This window comes from Pecten maximus, chromosome 11 (assembly GCF_902652985.1).
Source record: "Pecten maximus chromosome 11, xPecMax1.1, whole genome shotgun sequence".
NCBI classification, from domain to species: domain Eukaryota; kingdom Metazoa; phylum Mollusca; class Bivalvia; order Pectinida; family Pectinidae; genus Pecten; species Pecten maximus.
The window spans coordinates 32267125-32292500 of NC_047025.1; the positions used below are offsets into that span (position 1 = coordinate 32267125).

The 25376-nt window shown below is 35.8% G+C and overlaps 1 protein-coding gene across 1 annotated transcript; it reads left to right on the forward strand.

Annotated features, from left to right (window-relative positions):
- Positions 1–30: 30 nt before the first annotated feature.
- LOC117337190 (cysteine desulfurase, mitochondrial-like) lies at positions 31–23725 on the forward strand. Its single transcript, XM_033898040.1, has 13 exons — positions 31–227; positions 6122–6219; positions 6978–7094; positions 7381–7518; positions 9802–9900; positions 11202–11295; positions 12271–12405; positions 13096–13253; positions 13519–13624; positions 14048–14129; positions 17212–17295; positions 18027–18116; positions 18932–23725. Exons 1-13 carry the CDS (start codon positions 107–109, stop codon positions 18993–18995), a joined length of 1386 nt encoding a protein of 461 aa, XP_033753931.1. The 5' UTR covers positions 31–106; the 3' UTR covers positions 18996–23725.
- The last annotated feature ends 1651 nt before the right edge of the window (positions 23726–25376 follow it).

Genomic DNA, 25376 nt, shown 5'->3' on the forward strand with positions numbered 1-25376 from the left:
AATATGATCAGTGCTTTGGTTCGATTATTTTGTTCCATGTGAGGTTTCCGTTGAAGAGAAAATGAGATACACATTTCGACGCAAAAGGGTTTGATAATCATTTAAAATGTACACAATCAGAATTCTATTTCGACATGCATCCAGAAGTCTAACAACAAGTTCAGATAAGCTGGTTGCTGCAAGATGTCTCCGAACACACGCTTCAGACAATGCTGCTCAGACGGCAGGTAAATATAACATGCGTGGTTTTACTAATTGCATAATTCGGGATCGGAGTGTAATATGTTATAGGAAGGTCAGGGGATGATGCAATTTAGTTCCGTGTTGATTTAGTTGATTTATGTACACCATCACTATGACACTTCTTTTTTTGTGAAATCAAAATACAAAATTATACTTCATTTTCCCAAATTTATTGATAGGAAGTCGGTTACTTAACAGATATATATTTCCATTTTGGTTTCATAATATTTCAATAATTTGCATTGCCATGATTAACAATTAATATAACTCAGAAGATTTGTACGACTTGAAATTTTCGATGCAATTTTGGGCGATACTTCGAATTCGGTAAGCATTATATCATGTATATATATTCACAAGTTCAAGTAAATCTTATTTAACGTGGATATCTATAGGCTTAACATAACTATATAACAGAGAGCAGGATTAAATGAATTTAAATCACTGCCTTCGCTAGTGATCAAATCCAGGACCTCTGGCTTACTAAGTTACTAGTCATACGTTCAACTGACAGAGCAGAGCTAAGGAGAAGATCTCTCTAGCCGAGCGGTATATTGCGACAAGTATTTACCAGGATTACATACTCCCCCTCTAGGAAAGAACTTGTCCTGAAGTTTTCCAGGGGTAACAGCAATGCCTTTGGGAGCAGTGACGATTATCATTCCTAAGTCCCTATGTGGGCGCCAATGTAACAGAGTGCAGGATTAATTAGCCTCTGCTAAGGATCGAATCTGGGACCTCTGGCTTACACTAGTCTTACTCTCAACTGATTGAGCTAAAAGAGAAGACTTCTCTAGCTGAGCGGTAATTTCGGCTGGTGTTTACCAGAGTTACGTAACAAAAGCTTGTTATGTAAGATTTTACAATCGACACAAATAAGTAGGATTCCATTAATTGAACAAATATGTACATGACTACATGCAGTACAAATTTTACAGACAGTGGAAGGCTTGAGAGATGCATATTTCATGTTAATGCTAAATATAAATATATCATAGACATCATGTTCCACAAATAGATTTACATAATTATGACAATACAAAACATAACATTCCTTATCATTTAAGTTGAATATACAAGTTATACAGTGTATATAGATAGCCAGAGAGAGAGAGAGAGTGATTGAGCATTCCCTACCTACAATCTCTCTGGCCATCTATATGTATGAAGTATGTTGTAAAATATGCATCAGCTTATATATGTTATGCTGTTCCAACATACATAGGTGTCAACCATCCTGGATTACTCGGGAAGTCCCCAGAAAATCATTAAAATTTCCCCTAAATCACGATTTGGTACAGTTCCAGAATCGGGGTTAAATTTATCCCGAATTTGAGCAGTCATCCCTCATAAAACCCCGGTAATCAGACACTTTGACCCATGATTGATTATGTAAACACAACACCCCACCACCTGTGTAGCTGCCCTTGCCTTGGGGCTTGGTGAGAGAGGAGAGTCAGTCACCATTCGTGCCTGCTGACCGGTGTATACATTACAACAGTATGTGCATGGCTTCATTTGACACGGTCAGTAAATTTTGTGATTTCAACTACGATACATCACTTCAAGAACAAACACTGGTCATATCTGTCAACAAGATTTACTCGCATGAAAGCCAATAATGCCTTTCTTAATCGTAGCTGTCAGTACCAGTGTTTGTACTGCTGCCATCTTTAATTGGTCGTGATCGATACTAATATAAAGTCATAAACTGACACAAAAATCCGGATTTAAATTTGAATTGGGTCAGAAAAAAAAAGAAAAAACACTTTTAAGAAGTTTGTTTTATGTCACAATAGAACTAGTAGTAAAACAAAAATAATTAATAAATTACTGTGTAATTATTATTTGAGAAAGGAAGGGAGCTCGAGATAATGTGATAAATACATTTAGAAATATTTCAGAACAAAATCAAAAAAAAATCAGGAGATAATTCAGTTCCTCTATGAAATGTCTGAAAACGTTTTTTAAAATAATTATTTGTTTTTAGCCCACCATCATCAGATGGTGGGCTATTCAAATCGCCCTGCGTCCGTCGTCCGTCCGTCCGTCCCTCCGTCCGTCCCTCCGTCCGTAAACAATTCTTGTTATCGCTATTTCTCAGAAAGTACTGAAGGGATCTTTCTCAAATTTCATATGAAGGTTCCCCTTGGTGCCTAGTTATGCATATTGCGTTTTGAGACCAATCGGAAAACAACATGGCCGACAGGCAGCCATCTTGGATTTTGACAATTGAAGTTTGTTATCGCTATTTCTCAGAAAGTACTGAAGGGATCTTTCTCAAATTTCATATGTAGGTTCCCCTTGGTGCCTAGTTATGCATATTGCGTTTTGAGACCAATCGGAAAACAACATAGCCGACAGGCAGCCATCTTGGATTTTGACAATTTAAGTTTGTTATCGCTATTTCTCAGAAAGTACTGAAGGGATCTTTCTCAAATTTCATATGAAGGTTCCCCTTGGTGCCTAGTTATGCATATTGCATTTTGAGACCAATTGGATAACAACATGGCCGACAGGCAGCCATCTTGGATTTTGACAATTGAAGTTTGTTATCGCTATTTCTGAGAAAGTACTGAAGGGATCTTTCTCAAATTTCATATGAAGGTTCCCCTTGGTGCCTAGTTATGCATATTGCATTTTGAGACCAATCTGAAAATAACATGGCCGACAGGCAGCCATTTTGGATTTTGACAATTGAAGTTTGTTATCGCTATTTCTGAGAAAGTACTGAAGGAATCTTTCTCAAATTTCATATGAAGGGGCCCCTTGGTGCCTAGTTATGCATATTGCGTTTTGAGACCAATCAGGGAAAAAAATGGCCGACAGGCAGCCATTTTGGATTTTGACAATTGAAGTTTGTTATCGCTATTTCTCAGAAAGTACTGAAGGGATCTTTCTCAAATTTCATATGTAGGTTCCCCTCGGTGCCTGGTTATGCATATTGCATTTTGAGACCAATCTGAAAATAACATGGCCGACAGGCAGCCATCTTGGATTTTGACAATTGAAGTTTGTTATCGCTATTTCTCAGAAAGTACTGAAGGGATCTTTCTCAAATTTCATATGTAGGTTCCCCTCGGTGCCTGGTTATGCATATTGCATTTTGAGACCAATCTGAAAATAACATGGCCGACAGGCAGCCATCTTGGATTTTGACAATTGAAGTTTGTTATCGCTATTTCTCAGAAAGTACTGAAGGGATCTTTCTCAAATTTCATATGTAGGTTCCCCTTGGTGCCTCTTTATGCATATTGCGTTTTGAGACCAATCGGAAAACAACATGGCCGACAGGCAGCCATCTTGGATTTGACAATTGAAGTTTGTTATCACTATTTCTGAGAAAGTATTTAAGGGATCTTTCTCAAATTTCATATGTAAGTTTCCCTTGGTGCCTAGTTATGCATATTGCGTTTTGAGACCAATCTGAAAACAACATGGCCGACAGGCAGCCATTGGATTTTGACAACTGAAGTTTGTTATCGCTATTTCTGAGAAAGTACTGAAGGGATCTTTCTCAAATTTCATATGGAGGTTCCCCTTGGTGCCTCATTATGCTTATTGCATTTTGAGATCAATTGGAAAACAATATGGCAGACAGACCGCCATCTTGGATTTTGACAATTTAAGTTTGTTATCTCTATTTCTCAAAGTACTGAAGGGATCTTTCTCAAATTTCATATGTAGGTTCCCCTTGGTCCCTTGTATTGCATTTTTGGACCAGTCTGTCCTGAAAACAACCTGGCAAACAAACAGCCATTATCGTTAAATCTCAAATTTCTTATATAGCTAGGATTCCCTTGTTTGAAAAGTACTGGAGGGATATCTCAATTTGCACAGATTAGTAAAAGGAAGGGAAAAATAGAGAGAAGATCAATCTGACATAGAACCTATAAAGATCATTCAATGGTGGGCGCCAAGATCCCTCTGGGATCTCTTGTTTAGCTCACCTGCCCAAAGGGCAAGTGAGCTTATGCCATGGTGCGGCGTCTGTCGTCCGTCTGGCCGGCCGTCCGGCGTCAACTTTTTCATTCAAACAACTTCTTCTCAATAACCAAGAGGCCCAGGGACTTCATATTGGGCCTGTGGCATCCTGGGGAGAAGGGCTACAAAGTTTGTTCAAAGAAATGACCTCGACCTTCATTCAAGGTCAGATGGGTCAAATAGGCTATAATCTTCAAACAACTTCTTCTCAATAACCAAGAGGCCCAGGGACTTGATATTGGGCCTGTAGCATGCTGGGGTGAAGGGCTACAAAGTTTGTTCAAATAAATGACCTTGACCCTCATTCAAGGTCACATGGGTCAAATAGGCTATAATCTTCAAACAACTTCTTCTCAATAACCAAGAGGCCCAGGGACTTGATATTGGGCCTGTAGCATGCTGGGGTGAAGGGCTACAAAGTTTGTTCAAATAAATTACCTTGACCTTCATTCAAGGTCAGATGGGTCAAATAGGCTATAATCTTCAAATGACTTCTTCTCAATAACCAAGAGGCCCAGGGACTTGACATTGGGTCTGTAGCATGCTGGGGTGAAGGGCTACAAAGTTTGTTCAAATAAATGACCTTGACCTTCATTCAAGGTCAGATGGGTCAAATAGGCTATAATCTTCAAACAACTTCTTCTCAATAACCAAGAGGCCCAGGGACTTGACATTGGGCCTGTAGCATGCTGGGGTGAAGGGCTACAAAGTCTGTTCAAATAAATGACCTAGACCTTCATTCAAGGTCACATGGGTCAAATAGGCTATAATCTTCAATTGACTTCTTCTCAATAACCAAGAGGCCCAGGGACTTGATATTAGGCTTTTAGCATGCTGGGGTGAAGTGCTACCAATGCAATTTTGTTCAAATAAATGACCTTGTCCTACATTCAAGGTCATAGGGGTGAAATCGAGATTAGGCCAATAGAATGCTGGAATGAAGGACTAGAAAATTTATTAACATGAATAAACCTAGCTTACTATGATATTTGAATAATGAGGTAATCAGCATAGTATCTGTAGAAATGACCTCAATCAACTTCAAAGTTGCTGTAGAGCCAGGTGAGTGATGCAGGCCCATTGGGCCTCTTGTTTAGTTTAAGCTTGGTGTCCATTTCTTAAAACATTCAACTGACTTCTTCTCTTAAACCAAAAGGTCTAGAAATATATATTTTGCTGGTAGTACCCCGTATATATGTATATATATAGGCTCCTGAGATGATGCTCCACAAAGTTTGGAAAAGAGATGCGCTTTGGAATACATTCAAGAGAACAAGGTCATATTTGTCAAAACATTAAAACAACTTCTTCTCACAAGCTCATAGGCCTACAATCATATGATATTTGGCTAGTTAGTTCCTGGGATCGATGAAGCCAGCAAAATATGCAAAAAGAAATTACAATGTACATTGACTTTACATTAAATGTCATCGGTTTCAAATTGGTTTAAATATTGTTCATGAACTTCAACCAATTTAAGGTCACAAGATGTCATAATGTTAACATTTTCAACATAAAATATATAAAGGATTTCTTCTGATTAGCTGAAAGGCCTAGAATCAAGTTCTTTTGATTATGTGAGGGGCAAAGAATCAGCAAAAAAAGTGAACACCAGATGAGTGATGCAGGTCCATTGGGCCTCTTGTTTACATAAATCACGAGGTAGTGTATAGTAATGAGTACATAGCATATATAGAAAGGTAGTTCATGGTCTAACTTTGTATCAGGGGTGAACCTACTGGTATTCATAATAAGCACGCTAGCAATTCACAACAGATCCATATTAGCCGGACATTGTACTGATAATAACTCATTTTCTTTGTGTATTTTCACTAGACCACTAGTAATGCCCACTGCCTGTAAAACTCATACATGTGTTTGCGATTTGATTCAGTTTCAGTTAAAAGAGAAGATTTCTCTGAAATAAGGAAGGACATGCCCGCAAAAGAAATGAGACCCCTTTACTTGGATACACAAGCAACAACACCCTTGGTAAATACAAGTTGGTTGTTATCATGACATTCCTGACATTTGTAAGATTCTTGACATTGCCTCATTTTTAACTACATTAAATGATCACTGGAAATACAGAAAAAAATCATTGAAAATAATGTGACTGGTGTGAAATTAAATCAGAGAAAGAATAAGTTTTGCAGCTAACTAAATAAGGCAACCACTTACATTAATCCACTATTGGATTTCTATGTATTTGAATATTTCAATTATTAAAACATTTTATTAGCATAGATTAATTAAGCTGTACAGAATGTATGTACATGTAATTTACAAAAAATATACATGTCCAATGTAGGAGAATGAGGAGAAATTGCCTCATGATCTATAAAGTCACATGCCTGGCTGATCAAATGTTCCCCCACACTACCTGAGATTTACTTCAACTTATTGCACAATTTCTGTTAGATCTATTTCCCTTGTATTTACCAGATATGTGGGATTGTAGAATATTTAGCTTGCCTGTAGCTTGCAGTTCTGGTTTAAATTTGCTATCCTGCAGAAAAAGCCTTTAGCATTTTGTTTAAGTAAACTAAAACAATGCTTGCAAAACAAGTAACCCAACTGATCTGTCTCTATGTGCAACTCAGTACCAAATCACCTTCCCACTATCCAGTAATGTAAAATATTGAAAAGGGATGTTAAAGTTGCTGTGATCACATTCAATGTCTTTTTGAAAACAAAACAAGATTTTGTTTTGGCATTAACGAGTATCTAAATCTTTGTTTTTCTCACAGGATCCTCGTGTTTTAGATGCCATGCTACCATACTTTGTCAGTTACTATGGAAACCCACATTCAAGGACCCATGCATATGGCTGGGAAAGTGAGGCTGCTGTTGAAAAAGCAAGACAAGTAGGATTAAAATTATCAAACTTTAAAAAAAATTAATTGCACATGGGAAGAAATGTATTACTACTCATAATTTGAATATAAAGTGTCACCATACATATTTTGAGTTTGTCTTCCTTACTTTTCTTTTGAAATGAAGATATAATTCATGGCAACATTATCAAGATCAAGTGGAGGTTCAAGAGAGTTAAATTACTGTGGTAGTTATATAATCATAGACAGTGGGAGTTTCTTATAACATCTTGGATCATTACTGTTGATTGATAATAACATTATTTATAATACGCAGCAAATCGCAACACTAATTGGTGCAGATCCCAGGGAGGTTGTATTCACCAGTGGAGCTACCGAGTCTAACAATATCGCAGTCAAAGGTGTGGGCAGGTTCTACAAGAGCAAGAAAAAGCATGTCATTACAACACAGACAGTAAGTTGCACAACATTACAACACCGACAAACACACAACATTACAACACCAACCAATAAGTCATATGACATACAACACCAACCAATAAGTCACATGACATTACATCACCAAACAATAAGCCACGTGGCATTACATCGCCAAACAATAAGTCATATGACATTACATCGCCAAACAATAAATCACATGACATTACATCGCCAAACAATAAGTCACATGACATAACATCACCAAACAATAAGTCTCATGACATTACATCGCCAAACAATAAGTCACATGACATTACATCAAACAATAAGTCATATGACATTACAACACCAAACAATAAGTCACATGACATTACATCGCCAAACAATAAGTCACATGACATTACATCAAACAATAAGTCATATGACATTACAACACCAAACAATAAGTCACATGACATTACATCACCAAACAATAAGCCATGTGACATTACAACACCAACCAATAAGCCACATGACATTACATCACCAAACAATAAGTCAACTGACATTACATCGCCAACCAATAAGCCACATGACATTACATCACCAAACAATAAGTCAACTGACATTACATCGCCAAACAATAAGTCACATGACATTACATCAAACAATAAGTCATATGACATTACATCGCCAAACAATAAGTCACATGACATTACATCAAACAATAAGTCATATGACATTACATCAAACAATAAGTCATATGACATTACATCGCCAACCAATAAGCCACATGACATTACATCACCAAACAATAAGTCACATGACATTATATCGCCAAACAATAAGTCACATGACATTACATCAAACAATAAGTCATATGACATTACAACACCAAACAATAAGTCACATGACATTACATCACCAAACAATAAGCCATGTGACATTACAACACCAAACAATAAGCCACATGACATTACAACACAGATAGTAAGTCACATGACATTACAACACAGACAGTAAGTCACATGACATTACAACACAGACAGTAAGTCACATGACATTACATCACAGACAGTAAGTCACATGACATTACAACAGTCAGTAAGCCACATGACATTACAATCACAGAGAGTAAGTCACATGACAGTATAACATAGACAGTAAGTCACATGACATTACATCACAGAGAGTAAGTCACATGACATTACAACACAAACACTAAGTCACATGACATTACAACAAACAATAAGTCATATGACATTACAACACCAAACAATAAGTCACATGACATTACATCGCCAAACAATAAGTCACATGACATTACATCAAACAATAAGTCATATGACATTACAACACCAAACAATAAGTCACATGACATTACATCACCAAACAATAAGCCATGTGACATTACAACACCAACCAATAAGCCACATGACATTACATCACCAAACAATAAGTCAACTGACATTACATCGCCAACCAATAAGCCACATGACATTACATCACCAAACAATAAGTCAACTGACATTACATCGCCAAACAATAAGTCACATGACATTACATCAAACAATAAGTCATATGACATTACATCGCCAAACAATAAGTCACATGACATTACATCAAACAATAAGTCATATGACATTACATCAAACAATAAGTCATATGACATTACATCGCCAACCAATAAGCCACATGACATTACATCACCAAACAATAAGTCACATGACATTATATCGCCAAACAATAAGTCACATGACATTACATCAAACAATAAGTCATATGACATTACAACACCAAACAATAAGTCACATGACATTACATCACCAAACAATAAGCCATGTGACATTACAACACCAAACAATAAGCCACATGACATTACAACACAGATAGTAAGTCACATGACATTACAACACAGACAGTAAGTCACATGACATTACAACACAGACAGTAAGTCACATGACATTACATCACAGACAGTAAGTCACATGACATTACAACAGTCAGTAAGCCACATGACATTACAATCACAGAGAGTAAGTCACATGACAGTACAACATAGACAGTAAGTCACATGACATTACATCACAGAGAGTAAGTCACATGACATTACAACAAAAACACTAAGTCACATGACATTACAACACAGACAGTAAATCACATGACATTACAACACAGACAGTAAGTCACATAACATTACAACACAGACAGTAAGTCGCATGAAATTATAGCATGGTCATCAAATCACATGACATCACAGTAGGGACAGAAGTGGACAAAAAACCTTGATTAAGCCAAGATGATATCTTAAATCAGAAGTGCATTTTATGATTTTCAGGAACACAAATGTGTACTAGATTCCTGCAGAGCTTTAGAGGCAGAAGGCTTTGACGTCACCTACCTACCTGTGATGCCAAATGGACTCATTGATTTACAGGTACATTAATACATAAAATACTGTATTGACTTAAAACAATAATACCCTCATTTTTAGCTCACCGGTTACGAGTAACTGAGAGCTAATGCTGTCACGTCGGCGTCCCACCCTACTTTAAAGTTTTTGGGATCAGTTTTTGGAAAGCTTCTAAGTCCAAAAGTATACACCTCACACCCTTCTAATTTAATTTATACATTCATTAGAGATCTAGGTGTGATTTTATATCAAAATCATGCAGAACAAAATTGTGATTTGTTTTGGCATTTTAATTAGTGGACTTCATTTTTTTTGCACAAAAACCCTCTTTAAAGATTTTTGGGGTAAGTTTTGGAAAGCTTGTAAGTCCACACCCTTCTTATTTGGTTTATACATCCATTAGAGGTCTAGGAGCGATATTATGTGACGTACAATTTCAAAATGACATGCTTATACATACATAAAAACTGAATGCATAGTGTGATTGCTGCCGCCGTTGAGCTTTCGCAATCATTGATTGCACTTGTTAGGTCACTTGAGACAAAGTGATCTATTCTTATTGCTTTTTGTCTATCATCATACGTCATTAAACTATATACAGTAAAACCTCTCTAACTGGAACCCGCATTGCCCTAATACCCGGTATTCGTCAAACTCAGCTCTTGGTCCCTTTCGGTTCCTGATATATACTTAGTAATCTAGCCTTCTATTTCTTAAACCGCTATTCATTGAATATCCTCCATTCCCCCAACTGATAATTATCGCTGTTCCTTCCCAATCATAGTAATTATACCCCGTATTTGTAGAACAGGCGCCATGATTTACCTGTTTTTACACTTGACCGCACATGTCTTCAGGCGACAGCCAGGCCTACGTGCTAATTGACAGCACAATATATATGTTGGATCCTGTGTTTGACATGTGGGATGCTGAACTTGAAGTTTGCAAAATCAGGTCAATGTCTTACTTAGAATTGCTATAGGGAAATCTTTTCCAAAAAAGGCTGTCATTTAAAAATGGCATCCCTAGGTATGTGAGTGTTTTTGAACTAAGGCAGCAGTTTCATTCACTGTATATATATATGCTGTTGTAAACTTTACAGTGACCTTAGTAATTTCAGTGATCAATTACTCGAATCTCAACAATGAAAACAAAATTTTTTGTTGACAAATTGATCAATCAAGAAACGAGTCTATACCATTCATTGAAGATTAATTGACTGGATCATCATGCTATGAGGCCATTGGCCTCTTGTTACTATTGTCATGTTGATAGAGCTCTAAAGTTCTTGGTGGTGTCTCATTGTTTTGTTTTGATTTTAACAGAAACTGAAGGATTCTATCCGTCCTGATACAAGTCTTGTGTCAATTATGATGGTCAATAATGAAATCGGAGTCAAACAACCAATACAGGAGATTGGTATGTATGTGTGTATCAAGTGTAGAAACAAATACCCACAGTATGTCTACAACTGATGTGGAGCCTATCCCTGTTGTTATATAGGTGTTACAAAAATATTGTACATGTCTAACAAAAGCTCTTTCCTCATAAACACTAAAGCATTTTAAATTTCTTGGGACAAAAGCCCTCTGTGGTTTTTGTATCAGGACAATTTGTGATTTTGTGATTTTTCATTTTGTATTTAATGACTGCTTTCACATGTTGACAGAAGTTTATATTTCTGCAGAATAGGAAGATTGCAAAAAGGGAAAAAAAAGAAAAATAATAAATAAATAAATGAATGAATAAACAAACAAACAACAGATTTAAAAAAACAAACAAAATGACATGTACTCTAGGTATGTGTCAGTAGTCTCAAGCTATGGATACACCCAGAAGTATCATGTGCAGATTAGTTTTCCCTTTGAAAAAGACTTGCCAAAATGTACATTAATATGAAGAATGAGGCATCACAGTTCTTCTATGAGTACTAGTTCATTTCTGCTGGTTTGCCGCATTCCGTTACGTGTACAGCAGGTTCGTACTGGTACAATTGGTATGAACCCAATAAATGAACGCACGGTAGATTCCATATGCTATTGACTATACCTGAGTATGGATTTATGATATACTGAGTAAGGACAATTTGTCCTTTCTAGTATAGACAAGCCCTTGAAATGAACTGGATTTTCTCGGAAAGTCATAGATATAGCCAAAGCTCATTGGGTTAGAACTAGCTAGGTAAAGACAAAATTCATAGATCAGATTCTTTAAGTAAGTATATGATCCTGTGTGGATATGATCTATAAATCTTTCAGTAAAGTGTAGTTCTATGTAAGATCTTGATTGGTAAGGACTAGATAGTAGATCTGTAGGTAAGAATTGTCCCATTATTACTGTAAAGTTACCATTATTTTACTGTTGTCTTTTTATAATTTTCTGTGCCTGACACAGGTGAGATATGTCGGGCCAATAAGATTTTCCTCCACACTGATGCTGCCCAGGCCGTTGGTAAAGTACCTGTCAATGTGAACGACATGAAGATAGATCTGATGTCCATTAGTGGACACAAGATGTATGGACCTAAAGGTTTGTGTTAACTTCAATCTGTTTGATTGTTTAGACACTGATTATACAGAGTCAGCTAAACTCTTGTACATGTTGACAGGGAAATAGAGCATTAAGTGGTATTGTGATGTGGAAAGTGAGCTTCCTGGTACACATAATTATAAACCAACATTAATTAGTGAATAAACAAATCGGAATGAATCACACATTCTTTTATTGATAAATATAACTTGCAGAAACTTTAATCTGGATTTCACTTGCAAAGAAAGAGAACCTAATGTAAAGTGGTGCATACAGTAATATTCAAATGGAGACAATTATATTACGGTAGAACATTGCATATCTGAACTTTGAATTATCTTGTTGTGTCCCTGACATAATAGAAATACCTGTTGGAATGAAATCACATGTTTGAACATCTACATAAACATAACCAAGGTGATGTGTCTATTAAAGATGTCCATTAGAGATGTCCTTAATGTGTTTGTTTTTATAGCTCTCTATCTTATGTTTGTACGGCACTTTTATCATCTGTTAAAACAAAGTGGCAATGGTCTGCATTCTGATGTCTGTAAACCAGAATAAGCATTTGCTATGATATTGTTCATGTACTACATGCACATTCTTCTAATAGCAATTAATTCACAACATAATATACAAAATGTAGTTATAAAATACCTGTGACCAGTACAGATATTGTTTTTATACCAGGTGTCGGTGCGCTTTACGTGAGGCGGCGTCCCAGAGTGAGGGTGGATGCTCCCCAGAGTGGAGGGGGACAGGAGCGAGGAATGAGGAGTGGCACTGTCCCTACACCTCTGTGTGTGGGCCTGGGAGCTGCTTGTGACGTCTCTATGCAAGAAATGGAGGTCAGTGGACAAAGATAAAAAAGTATCACAAACTCTTTCTCAATACTCGAAATTGATAGTCAAAAAATATTCTTTTAAAAACCGCAGTAATATTGCTCTACTTTAGGCATAATTTATTGTGGGTATGAATTGTCATGAGATTTCATAATAAATATCTTGGAATTTGTACAATTGTCTGTGATGACCATGCGCTAAGCATTAAAATTACTCCTGAGAGTTAATTAGTACAGATGTACTATAAAAAGAGAATCTGATTTGTTTACAGTATGACCACAAGAGAATCACAGCATTGTCAAACAGACTAATTAACCGACTCCAGTCAGCTCTCCCCCAGGTCATCAGGAACGGTGACCCAGAACGCTCCTACCCAGGTATTTTTGTGTATGAATGCTAAATGGTAGATCTGGGATGACATTGTTCTTGTCAGACAAAAGTTCTGGAGTGTTTACCAGTTAGGAGATACAAAATTTGTCTTTGACATTTAATATAATGACTTTGACCTTAGTTTGGTGATTTGTTGGGTTTTAATAGCTTTGAACAACAATACCAGGTATGAGAAACAATATGAAATGAGTTTTGTGTGGCTATTATTTTTAAAAAAAACCATCAATGGTGTGAATCCCACAGAAGTACATGCAGTGTGTAAGTTCCTATCAAATACATTGTAACTAAACAAACCTCATTTGTAAGCATTGTACAATCAAAATACATATTTGTGGAGCTTAAGGTGTAGGCAATAATAACTTATAAACAATACAAGATCCATTATTTAGATCTGCTTTCTCTCTTTACAGGGTGTGTCAATTTGTCGTTTGCTTTTGTGGAAGGAGAGAGTTTACTGATGGCACTTAAGGATGTAGCTTTATCTTCAGGAAGGTAAGTGGAATCTACTGAATGTCTCAATGATAGTACAGGTCCAATGATAGTACAGCTCCAATGTCTGGTATGAAGTTTATCTTCCCTTACTGAATACCTCAATGATAGTACAGCTCCAATGTCTGGTATGAAGATTATTTTCCCTTACTCAATATCTCAATGATAGTACAGGTCCAATGTCTGGTATGAAGATTATTTTCCCTTACTGAGTACGTCAATGATAGTACAGCTCCAATGTCTGGTACGAAGTTTATCTTCCCTTACTGAATACCTCAATGATAGTACAGGTCCAATGTCTGGTACGAAGTTTATCTTCCCTTACTTAATACCTCAATGATAGTACAGCTCCAATTATAGTACAGCTCCAATGTCTGGTATGAAGTTTATCTTCCCTTACTCAATACCTCAATGATAGTACAGCTCCAATGTCTGGTACGAAGTTTATCTTCCCTTACTGAATACCTCAATGATAGTACAGCTCCAATGTCTGGTATGAAGATTATCTTCCCTTACTGAATACGTCAATGATAGTACAGCTCCTATGTCTGGTATGAAGATTATCTCCCCTTACTGGATACCCCAATGATAGTACAGCTACAATGTCTGGTATGAAGTTTATCTTCCCTTACTGAATGTCTCAATGATAGTAAAGTCTCAATGATAGTACAGGTCCAATGTCTGGTATGAAGATTATCTCCCCTTACTCAATACCTCAATGATAGTACAGCTCCAATGATAGTACAGGTCCAATGTCTGGTAAGAAGATTATCTTCCCTTGCTGAATGTCTCAATGATAGTACAGGTCCAATGTCTGGTATGAAGTTTACCTTCCCTTACTGAATACCTCAATGATAGTACAGCTCCAATGTCTGGTATGAAGTTTATCTTCCCTTACTTAATACCTCAATGATAGTACAGCTCCAATGTCTGGTACGAAGTTTATCTTCCCTTACTGAATACCTCAATGATAGTACAGCTCCAATGTCTGGTATGAAGTTTATCTTCCCTTACTGAATACTTCAATGATAGTACAGCTCCAATGTCTGGTATGAAGTTTATCTTCCCTTACTGAATACCTCAATGATAGTACAGCTCCAATGTCTGGTACGAAGTTTATCTTCCCTTACTTAATACCTCAATGATAGTACAGCTCCAATTATAGTACAGCTCCAATGTCTGGTATGAAGTTTATCTTCCCTTACTCAATACCTCAATGATAGTACAGCTCCAATGTCTGGTACGAAGTTTATCTTCCCTTACTGAATACCTCAATGATAGTACAGCTCCAATGTCTGGTATGAAGATTATCTTCCCTTACTGAATACGTCAATGATAGTACAGCTCCTATGTCTGGTATGAAGATTATCTCCCCTTACTGGATACCCCAATGATAGTACAGCTACAATGTCTGGTATGAAGTTTATCTTCCCTTACTGAATGTCTCAATGATAGTAAAGTCTCAATGATAGTACAGGTCCAATGTCTGGTATGAAGATTATCTCCCCTTACTGAAAACCTCAATGATAGTACAGGTCCAATGTCTGGTATGAAGATTATCTCCCCTTACTGAATATGTCAATGATAGTACAGGTCCAATGTCTGGTATGAAGAGTATCTCCCCTTACTGAAAACCTCAATGATAGTACAGGTCCAATGTCTGGTATGAAGATTATCTCCCCTTACTGAATATGTCAATGATAGTACAGCTCCAATGTCTGGTATGAAGAGTATCTCCCCTTACTGAAAACCTCAATGATAGTACAGGTCCAATGTCTGGTATGAAGATTATCTCCCCTTACTGAATGTCTCAATGATAGTACAGCTCCAATGTCTGGTATGAAGATTATCTCCCCTTACTGAATGTCTCAATGATAGTACAGCTCCAATGTCTGGTATGAAGATTATCTTCCCTGAACTGTAATGGCTGAGCTGGTATCTTTTCTGACAAGTGTAACGCGAGGGTCTATACAGACGGCATAGAACATTGATTTGGGACTAAATGGGTGTGTTGGGGTAAATAAATATCTCATTTATCCAAAAATGTAAGGTAGCTGTTATGTCACGCCCGGTTTTATTTTATCTGCACAGAAATCTTAGCGACACTGAAGGGTGTAGGAGAATTCCACGTTTTCATATAGTAGTGTGCTCTAGCCCTTCACCAGACATGGCATCAAGGCCAGAGGAAACTCAGGCTAACCCCTGTGATGCTGATGATCTGTGTCAAGGGTGTTCAATGTATGGCACTCTGACATTCTTGAAAAGTTCGAACCATACAGATGAAAGTAATGATATTCAGATTGAATATACACATCATACAGGTGTACACCATATACCTGTGTACATTATATTGGTGTACATCATATACCTGTGTACATCATATACCTGTGTACATCATATGTGTGTGCATCATATACCTGTGTACATCATATTGATGTACATTATAACTGTGTACATTATACTCGTTACATCATATTGGTGTACATTATACTCGTTACATTATATTGGTGTACATTAAACCTGTGTACATTACATTGGTGTACATTACACCTGTGTACATTATATTGGTGTACATTATATCTGTGTACATCATATTGATGTACATTTTACCTGTATTATGTATACATTATATTGGTGTACATTACACCTGTATACATTATATTGGTGTACATTACACCTGTATACATTATATTGGTGTACATTATACCTGTATACATATATATTGGTCTACATTATACCTGTGTATATTATATTGGTGTACTTATACTTGTGTACATTACATTGGTGTACATTACACCTGTGTACATTTTACCTGTATACATTATATTGGTGTACATTATACCTGTGTATATTATATTGGTGTACTTATACTTGTGTATATTATATTGGTGTACTTATACTTGTGTATATTATATTGGTGTACTTATACTTGTGTATATTATATTGGTGTATTTATACTTGTGTATATTATATTGGTGTACATTATACCTGTGTACATAGTTTGCTATCATTGTATACTAACATTCAATTTGACACAATCCCTCTTAACAGCTGAAACTCATTATTTTCCCTTGTCCTGTTTCAGCGCCTGTACCTCTGCATCCCTGGAGCCCTCCTATGTATTGAGAGCGATCGGTGCTGATGAAGATCTTGCACATTCATCGATAAGGTATGTTTGTAATAGAGATATAATATTATTCAAGTATTCAGTTTTTATATGTCATCCATCAATCTTAAAATCTTTCAAATTTCTTGTCAAGCTATTTGTGGTGTTGACAATGATGATGTATATATATACATTGTATATATTCTTTTTTGTGACAGTATACACCACATACCAGCCAAAAAAAAAAATCACTTCTAAGAGAATGAGTTCAGAATTATATGTATATATACATGTATATATATAATTATTTACATATTAAGTACATTGTATATTTGGCAGAGAAAATTGTTTGCAAAATGTAGTGAAATAAATTTCCAAACCTTTTCGAATGAAACTTTACATTGCTTTCAGATTGTCAAGTTAACATATTAACAAACAGTCTTCCCTATTATGTAATTAAAGTCCGTTCTGCATAAGGAAGAGAATATGGCATTTAAAGTACACATTACATCTAAATGTTACAAATCCAGTATTAACTTTGTACTTATACAATATACAGATAAAAAAATTTTTTGCTTTGTCAAATTTTCTTTTTTTATTGGATATAAAGTTTTGTAGAAAATTTACATGATTCAACAATATAATTATCAAGAAGAATATATTATGTTCTACTATATACTTTTGTGTATAAATGCATGTTGGCTAGTTAAGCGGTAAGATTTGTGTAGAGAAAGTCATCTTGTTTCCCTTGGCTGGCGAAGATAGTCAATTACTATACATTTTTCTCTGTAAAGGTTCGGGATTGGGAGATTCACAACAGAGGAAGAATTGGATTACACTGCAGACAAATGTATCGACCATGTTACACGGCTAAGGGAGATGAGGTGAGCACCCTTATTCTTTATATGGCCGTTCAGATGAGTTCAACACCTGATAGGTGGTAATTGTTTGTATACCCAAGCAACTTACTTTTATATCTCTCCGATAGGAATTTAAATCTCAAATGTTTTCATATGAATGTCAACCTCCTCCCAGAGTTTTGTTTGCAAATTAACTGTTATATTCTATTAAGAAGTTTTACTTTTGTGAACTGTGAAGTAATATTCAAAAAAGAAATGAGATTGTTCAATGATTTAAAATATTTGAATAAATTTTTATTGCTTCACATTCCACAAATTGATTGAAAAATCTAACCTGCCATATATATTGTAGTACCATATTAAAGAGAAAGAAAACAAGAATATTCCATGGAGAGAATTTCCAAATCAGACAGTCAAGCCACATAATCATTCTTTCTCAACTCTGTGTTTACACAGATATACAACTGAGTATAAGGTTCTTGCAACACTACTAATACATATAAGTTTTACTTTTGCAAATTCTTTGAGTTCTAGTGATGATATTGCTTTTTAATGAGTTATGGAGGGGGATGTGTTGTTGTTTTTATCAATCTGTGTACACTCATTTGTATATGAAGAGTGTGTGATTCAGAGAAAATCTTTGTATGATTCAGAGAAAATCTTGCCATTCAGGAAATTGGACACATTTGTTTCCCTTATTAAGTTTCAGATTCATGTGTGAAAGGTCAAGGCCACTTCAAAAAATCTATTATGCTTAATATTTCTTATACTTCTTATTCTTGTATCTTTGTTTTGGTACAATATGGAATACCAACTGAACATTTTTTTTTAATTTCCAGTCCATTGTGGGAAATGGTTCAGGAAGGAATTGACCTGAAAACTATCCAGTGGTCACAGCACTGAGAGTCAGTTTGGAAGGATTGTCATGATGTCTGTGATTGTTGAGCCCGCAGAATGGTACAGGATACAGCCCTGTTGTGTTGTGTGTATTTAACTCGTGTAAAGTCATCAGTTCACCAATGTACAGCTGAGGTATATACGACACAAACCTCTATGCGGTGGTGAAATTACACCAGAAGTTAGGCTGTTATTACCATTAAAACCAACTTATATCGTCCATGTTATTATCTGTACATGCATTTACACATTATATTATTCTAGCAAAGTCTGAGACATTTACTGTCAGACTTTAAAAAGTACAGAAAAGGTAGTACTTGTTTATCCTGTATAGCTCTTGATAATCAAAAACAATTAAAAACTCTCATATATAAGTTATTAATAAGAGATTTACTTGCTTCATGATTTTATTGGTAACTGGTCTGTGTCAGAACATCACAACTAGAAAATACTTCAACACAGTTTATGTTAACTGGTGTTTGTCAAAACTACACAACTAGGAAATACTTCAACACAGTTTATGTTAACTGGTGTGTGTCAGAACGACACAACTAGGAAATACTTCAACACAGTTTATGTTAACTGGTGTTTGTCAGAACATCACAACTAGGAAATACTTCAACACAGTTTATGTTAACTGGTGTGTGTCAGAACGACACAACTAGGAAATACTTCAACACAGTTTATGTTAACTGGTGTTTGTCAGAACGACACAACTAGGAAATACTTCAACACAGTTTATGTTAACTGGTGTTTGTCAGAACGACACAACTAGGAAATACTTCAACACAGTTTATGTTAACTGGTGTTTGTCAAAACGACACAACTAGGAAATACTTCAACACAGTTTATGTTAACTGGTGTGTGTCAGAACGACACAACTAGGAAATACTTCAACACAGTTTATGTTAACTGGTGTGTGTCAGAACGACACAACTAGGAAATACTTCAATACAGTTTATGTTAACTGGTGTTTGTCAGAACGACACAACTAGAAAATACTTCAACACAGTTTATGTTAACTGGTGTTTGTCAAAACGACACAAATAGAAAATACTTCAATACAGTTTATGTTAACTGGTGTTTGTCAAAACGACACAAATAGAAAATACTTCAACACAGTTTATGTTAACTGGTGTTTGTCAAAACGACACAAATAGAAAATACTTCAATACAGTTTATGTTAACTGGTGTGTGTCAGAACGACACAACTAGGAAATACTTCAACACAGTTTATGTTAACTGGTGTTTGTCAGAACGACACAACTAGGAAATACTTCAACACAGTTTATGTTAACTGGTGTGTGTCAGAACGACACAACTAGGAAATACTTCAACACAGTTTATGTTAACTGGTGTTTGTCAGAACGACACAACTAGAAAATACTTCAACACAGTTTATGTTAACTGGTGTGTGTCAAAACGACACAACTAGGAAATACTTCAACACAGTTTATGTTAACTGGTGTGTGTCAGAACGACACAACTAGGAAATACTTCAACACAGTTTATGTTAACTTGTGTGTGTCAGAACGGCACAACTAGGAAATACTTCAACACAGTTTATGTTAACTGGTGTGTGTCAGAACGACACAAATAGAAAATACTTCAACACAGTTTATGTTAACTGGTGTGTGTCAGAACGACACAACTAGGAAATACTTCAACACAGTTTGTGTTAACTGGTGTGTGTCAGAACGACACAACTAGGAAATACTTCAACACAGTTTATGTTAACTGGTGTTTGTCAGAACGACACAAATAGAAAATACTTCAACACAGTTTATGTTAACTGGTGTGTGTCAGAACGACACAACTAGGAAATACTTCAACACAGTTTATGTTAACTGGTGTGTGTCAGAACGACACAAATAGAAAATACTTCAACACAGTTTATGTTAACTGGTGTGTGTCAGAACGACACAACTAGGAAATACTTCAACACAGTTTGTGTTAACTGGTGTGTGTCAGAACGACACAACTAGGAAATACTTCAACACAGTTTATGTTAACTGGTGTTTGTCAGAACGACACAAATAGAAAATACTTCAACACAGTTTATGTTAACTGGTGTGTGTCAGAACGACACAACTAGGAAATACTTCAACACAGTTTATGTTAACTGGTGTTTGTCAGAACATCACAACTAGGAAATACTTCAACACAGTTTATGTTAACTGGTGTGTGTCAGAACATCACAACTAGGAAATACTTCAACACAGTTTATGTTAACTGGTGTGTGTCAGAACGACACAACTAGAAAATACTTCAACACAGTTTATGTTAACTGGTGTGTGTCAGAACGACACAAATAGAAAATACTTCAACACAGTTTATGTTAACTGGTGTGTGTCAGAACGACACAAATAGAAAATACTTCAACACAGTTTGTTTATCAGCATGAAGTCTTATATAGAGAGAATATTTAAAGACCTTTCTCTAATACCTTGCGTTACAAGTATTCTAACACAATGATACATTAACAGCATTTACAGAATCCTTAAAATTTGACACAACTGTGTTAGAATAATTGATTCTTAAGCTTTAAGAGCATTTTGTGTTGAAAAATTTTCAAACTGGTAAGTCTGGAACTTTGATCAAATTATATGTTGTATCTTCAGTCAGTAGGAAAATCAGACACCAGTAATATTTCTGCTAGACAAAGTCTGGTTGGGGCTTTATGAAAATGTCTGTGTTCATGAAAAATGCTTATAAGTTTTTAATGTATTGTGAATATATAAATTGTTTTCTTGTTTTAAGGAGCTTGATCAGACTTTTTGGGACATTTACTGTTCGTATTTGTTAGTTCTCAATCACAGGAGCATGACACATTCCTATGACCCCAGAATAAAAATCTGGGTCATAGGAATGTGTCAAGCCCCTGTGTACTCGATTTGATCTCTTTCACCATGTGAGAGATAGCACCATTATAAAGTTGATAGAAACCTTTAACTCACCACTGAATATGTTAGCTTGAAGTGATATTAAAGATCTGGTTTAATGTTAATCTTGCATTTCTTTTCTTTATGAATTGAATCCATCAGATAATATCAGAAGACAAAAAGTAGTGTTGCCTTATTTTGTGTGCTGTGATCTGAATTATATACTGTTTTCTGATATTGGGCACCAACAGACATACATAGTTTACATAGATAGTTTACATAGATTTCTCGTAAACATCCTGGAGGGGCCGCGGTGGCCGAGTGGTTAAGGTGTCCCAACACTTTATCAACAGCTCTCCACCTCTGGGTTGTGAGTTCAAAACCTACATGGGGCAGTTGCCAGGTACTGACTGTAGGCCGGTGGTTTTTCTCGGGTACTCCGGCTTTCCTCCACCTCCAAAACCTGGAACGTCCTTAAATGACCCTGACTGTTAATAGGACGTTAAACAAAAAAACAAAACAAAAACAAACAAACATACGTAAACATCATGCAGTAAAATGGACAGCACAGTTTGGTTATGTAAAAATGTGGTCCATGTATGATATTGATCATGGTTATTTTGTCTGTCACTATCACATCAACTCTGACACAAGATACCAGGTCAAACATGAATACCTGAATATTTTATTTTATTTTACGTTAAGTAGTATCTACAAAGGCATTCTGTGAAATACTTAAAATGTTTAATTTGAGCAACTGAATTTGTAATAATCAGATTAGATTTGATACAGTCTCCTATAACTTTGATTGTATGTCTAGTATTCTTATTGAAAGATTGCTGTATAGATGTACAGCACAAGGACACCGAGACTTGACAATAATTCCCAATCCATGGTCCATGTATATATTTATCAAATGATATATAACGTACATATATTTGGAGTGTGGATTAAGAATCTGTACCAGGTAACTTTTGCATCAAGGTATGCATACAGGAAGAAAGTATTCTAACATTCCGTCTGAAACAAACTGTCTAATGCTGATATATTTCTGGTGAAAACTATACCAAATACAGCCATGCCTCCTAGTCCAACCTCTGGGTATTCCTATATAAATCTGAAGTGAATAACAAGGATAGGCTCTGCACTGTTTAAACAGTGTGTCACTTTGGGAAGAGTATTCATGTTAAAAAGGAGGCTTCATCTCTTACATAAACACATTTAAATTTAGGAACAAATTGTTCATGTTATGGGATCCTGGTAAACATTTCTGCAACTAAAGTATTTATAAATTATGGATATTGTGGCTAAGCTGAAGATGTTAACTGGACAGAAAAATGAGTCGTTGGTGTAGGAAAAGGTAAAAATAACTAGCATGTATGTCACACCATACATGTCACACCTGACATTTGTTCAAGGAGCAATATTGATCCTGTATTTCATAATTTATTAAGATATCTTATAAATACCTACATGTTTGTGAAAAATCTTTTATTTGACCAGATATCATAATTGTTTGATAGAACTTACTTTTGCAAGAAGTTTACATATTAGATGTACAAGATAAGAAGATACATTATCTTAATAAATATTATAATATCATGAAGTACAGCATCAACTTTGCTCCTTGAATAAATGTCAACTTTTCTTGCCATAGGTACATGTATGTGATAAAATTTGATTTGCTTACTTATGACATAGGGTATATTTTGAGAGAAACAGTATATGTTTTATTCTCACCCTGCAGTATGGAGAATGTAACACGCTGTCATCTGCAGTTTGTATGTGTTAAATGTACAATTATACATGTACTTAATATTTTGAATTATTTCAATAAACTGTTCCATCTTGTGACTGGATGTGTTTGTTATGTTAAGTAAAATAATGATGATGTATATATATAGTGAATTCAATACACAACAGTTTTATGTAAGTACCACTACTGATCTGCATGATAACTACATGCTTCATGAGGCATTTATTGCCATTCGATGCCCATACAGGTAACACATTTTCCCCATTTTGAAGATTTGTTTAGGGATTTTATTAGGTCATCTCACCTGCAGGGCCAGGATGACCTAAAGTCATTGTTCTTCGTTCCCCACCACCCGCCATGCTGCATACGTAAACTTTTCACATTTCAAACTTATCCAGTTCCATCTGTGGGAATGAGCTCTAATTTGCCTGAAATTATTCTGAGATGGTCCTGACCTGAATTGTTATTTTTCAGGTTGGTCCTAAATCCATGATGGACATCATCTTAGCACAATTTTAAACTTCTTCTCCATTTCCACTTGTACCATAGAGTTGAAAATTGGTGGGAATGTTAATGAAGAGGAGCCAACAAAGAGTTCAATATTTTTTGGCCTTATAAAAACTTTTACATGGAAGTCATGGCGGCCATGTAATCATATTGGTTTACCTGAACAACACCTATTTCAAACTCCTCAAATTCTACCTGTGGGATTCACTCCACTTTACTTACCTAAAATGAACCTGAGATAGTCTCAACCAAGCGTTGTTCTTTTTTTGGGTTGGTCCGAAATCCAAGATGGCCGCCATGACCGCCATTTTAAAAAACACATTTTAAACTTCTTCTCCAATTCCATTTGTACCATTGAGCTGAAAATTGGTAGGGATAGCATGGAAGAGGAGCCAGAAGAGTGTTAATAATTTTGACCTCGCAAAAACTTTGCCATGGTGGCCATCTTGTACCATGATTGCACAATCATAGTTTTCCTAAACAACACCTTTTTCAAACTTCTTCTCAAGTTCCACTAGTGGGATTCACCACTTACTTTATTAAAGTCTCACACAACTAATTATTTCACTATATGTTATGGTAGCACACTACAGTAGGGCAGCCTTGTTAAGCAAATAACTCCTGTATTATGATTTACATAAAAAATGAAAAAATAAATGTACACTATAATTGATATACGAGAATAAAGTGTAGGGTCTTGATGTTTGGAAAATCAAAAATATACACTCCTACTGAAAATAGAATGGCGTAGGATTCGCGGTGTAAAAAGGCGGGAATTCCCCAGGTGGGGGTATCCCAGTGTACTGTAAATGTCGGGGTTACTGTCTTTCGAGTACCCATGTACTCTATTACGCCATTAAACCTATACAATAACAACATTTATCCGATAGAAAAAACTTTTTAATTTGATATAAGTTTCATATCATTTGAACTTCAAACGAGCGAATAAAGGGATGAGGTCCCTAGTAATAACATATAGTAAATTATTTAGTTGTGCGAGTCCTTTACACAGGAAAATAAGTTTTGCCTACATCGAAAAATGGAAGCCCACAGAAAAGGTAAGATAGCAGAAAAACTTAATTTACAACATATATGTCAAAACAAGATTAATTCTGTCTTTGGGATAGAGATCATTTTAAATAGGTTTCAAAAAAAAAATTGTGTAGAGAATTGTGTCATTTTGGGTCAAATATCATAATATTTTGCAATTTTTGAGCATTTTTTAAGCTGTTGCCGTGGTAT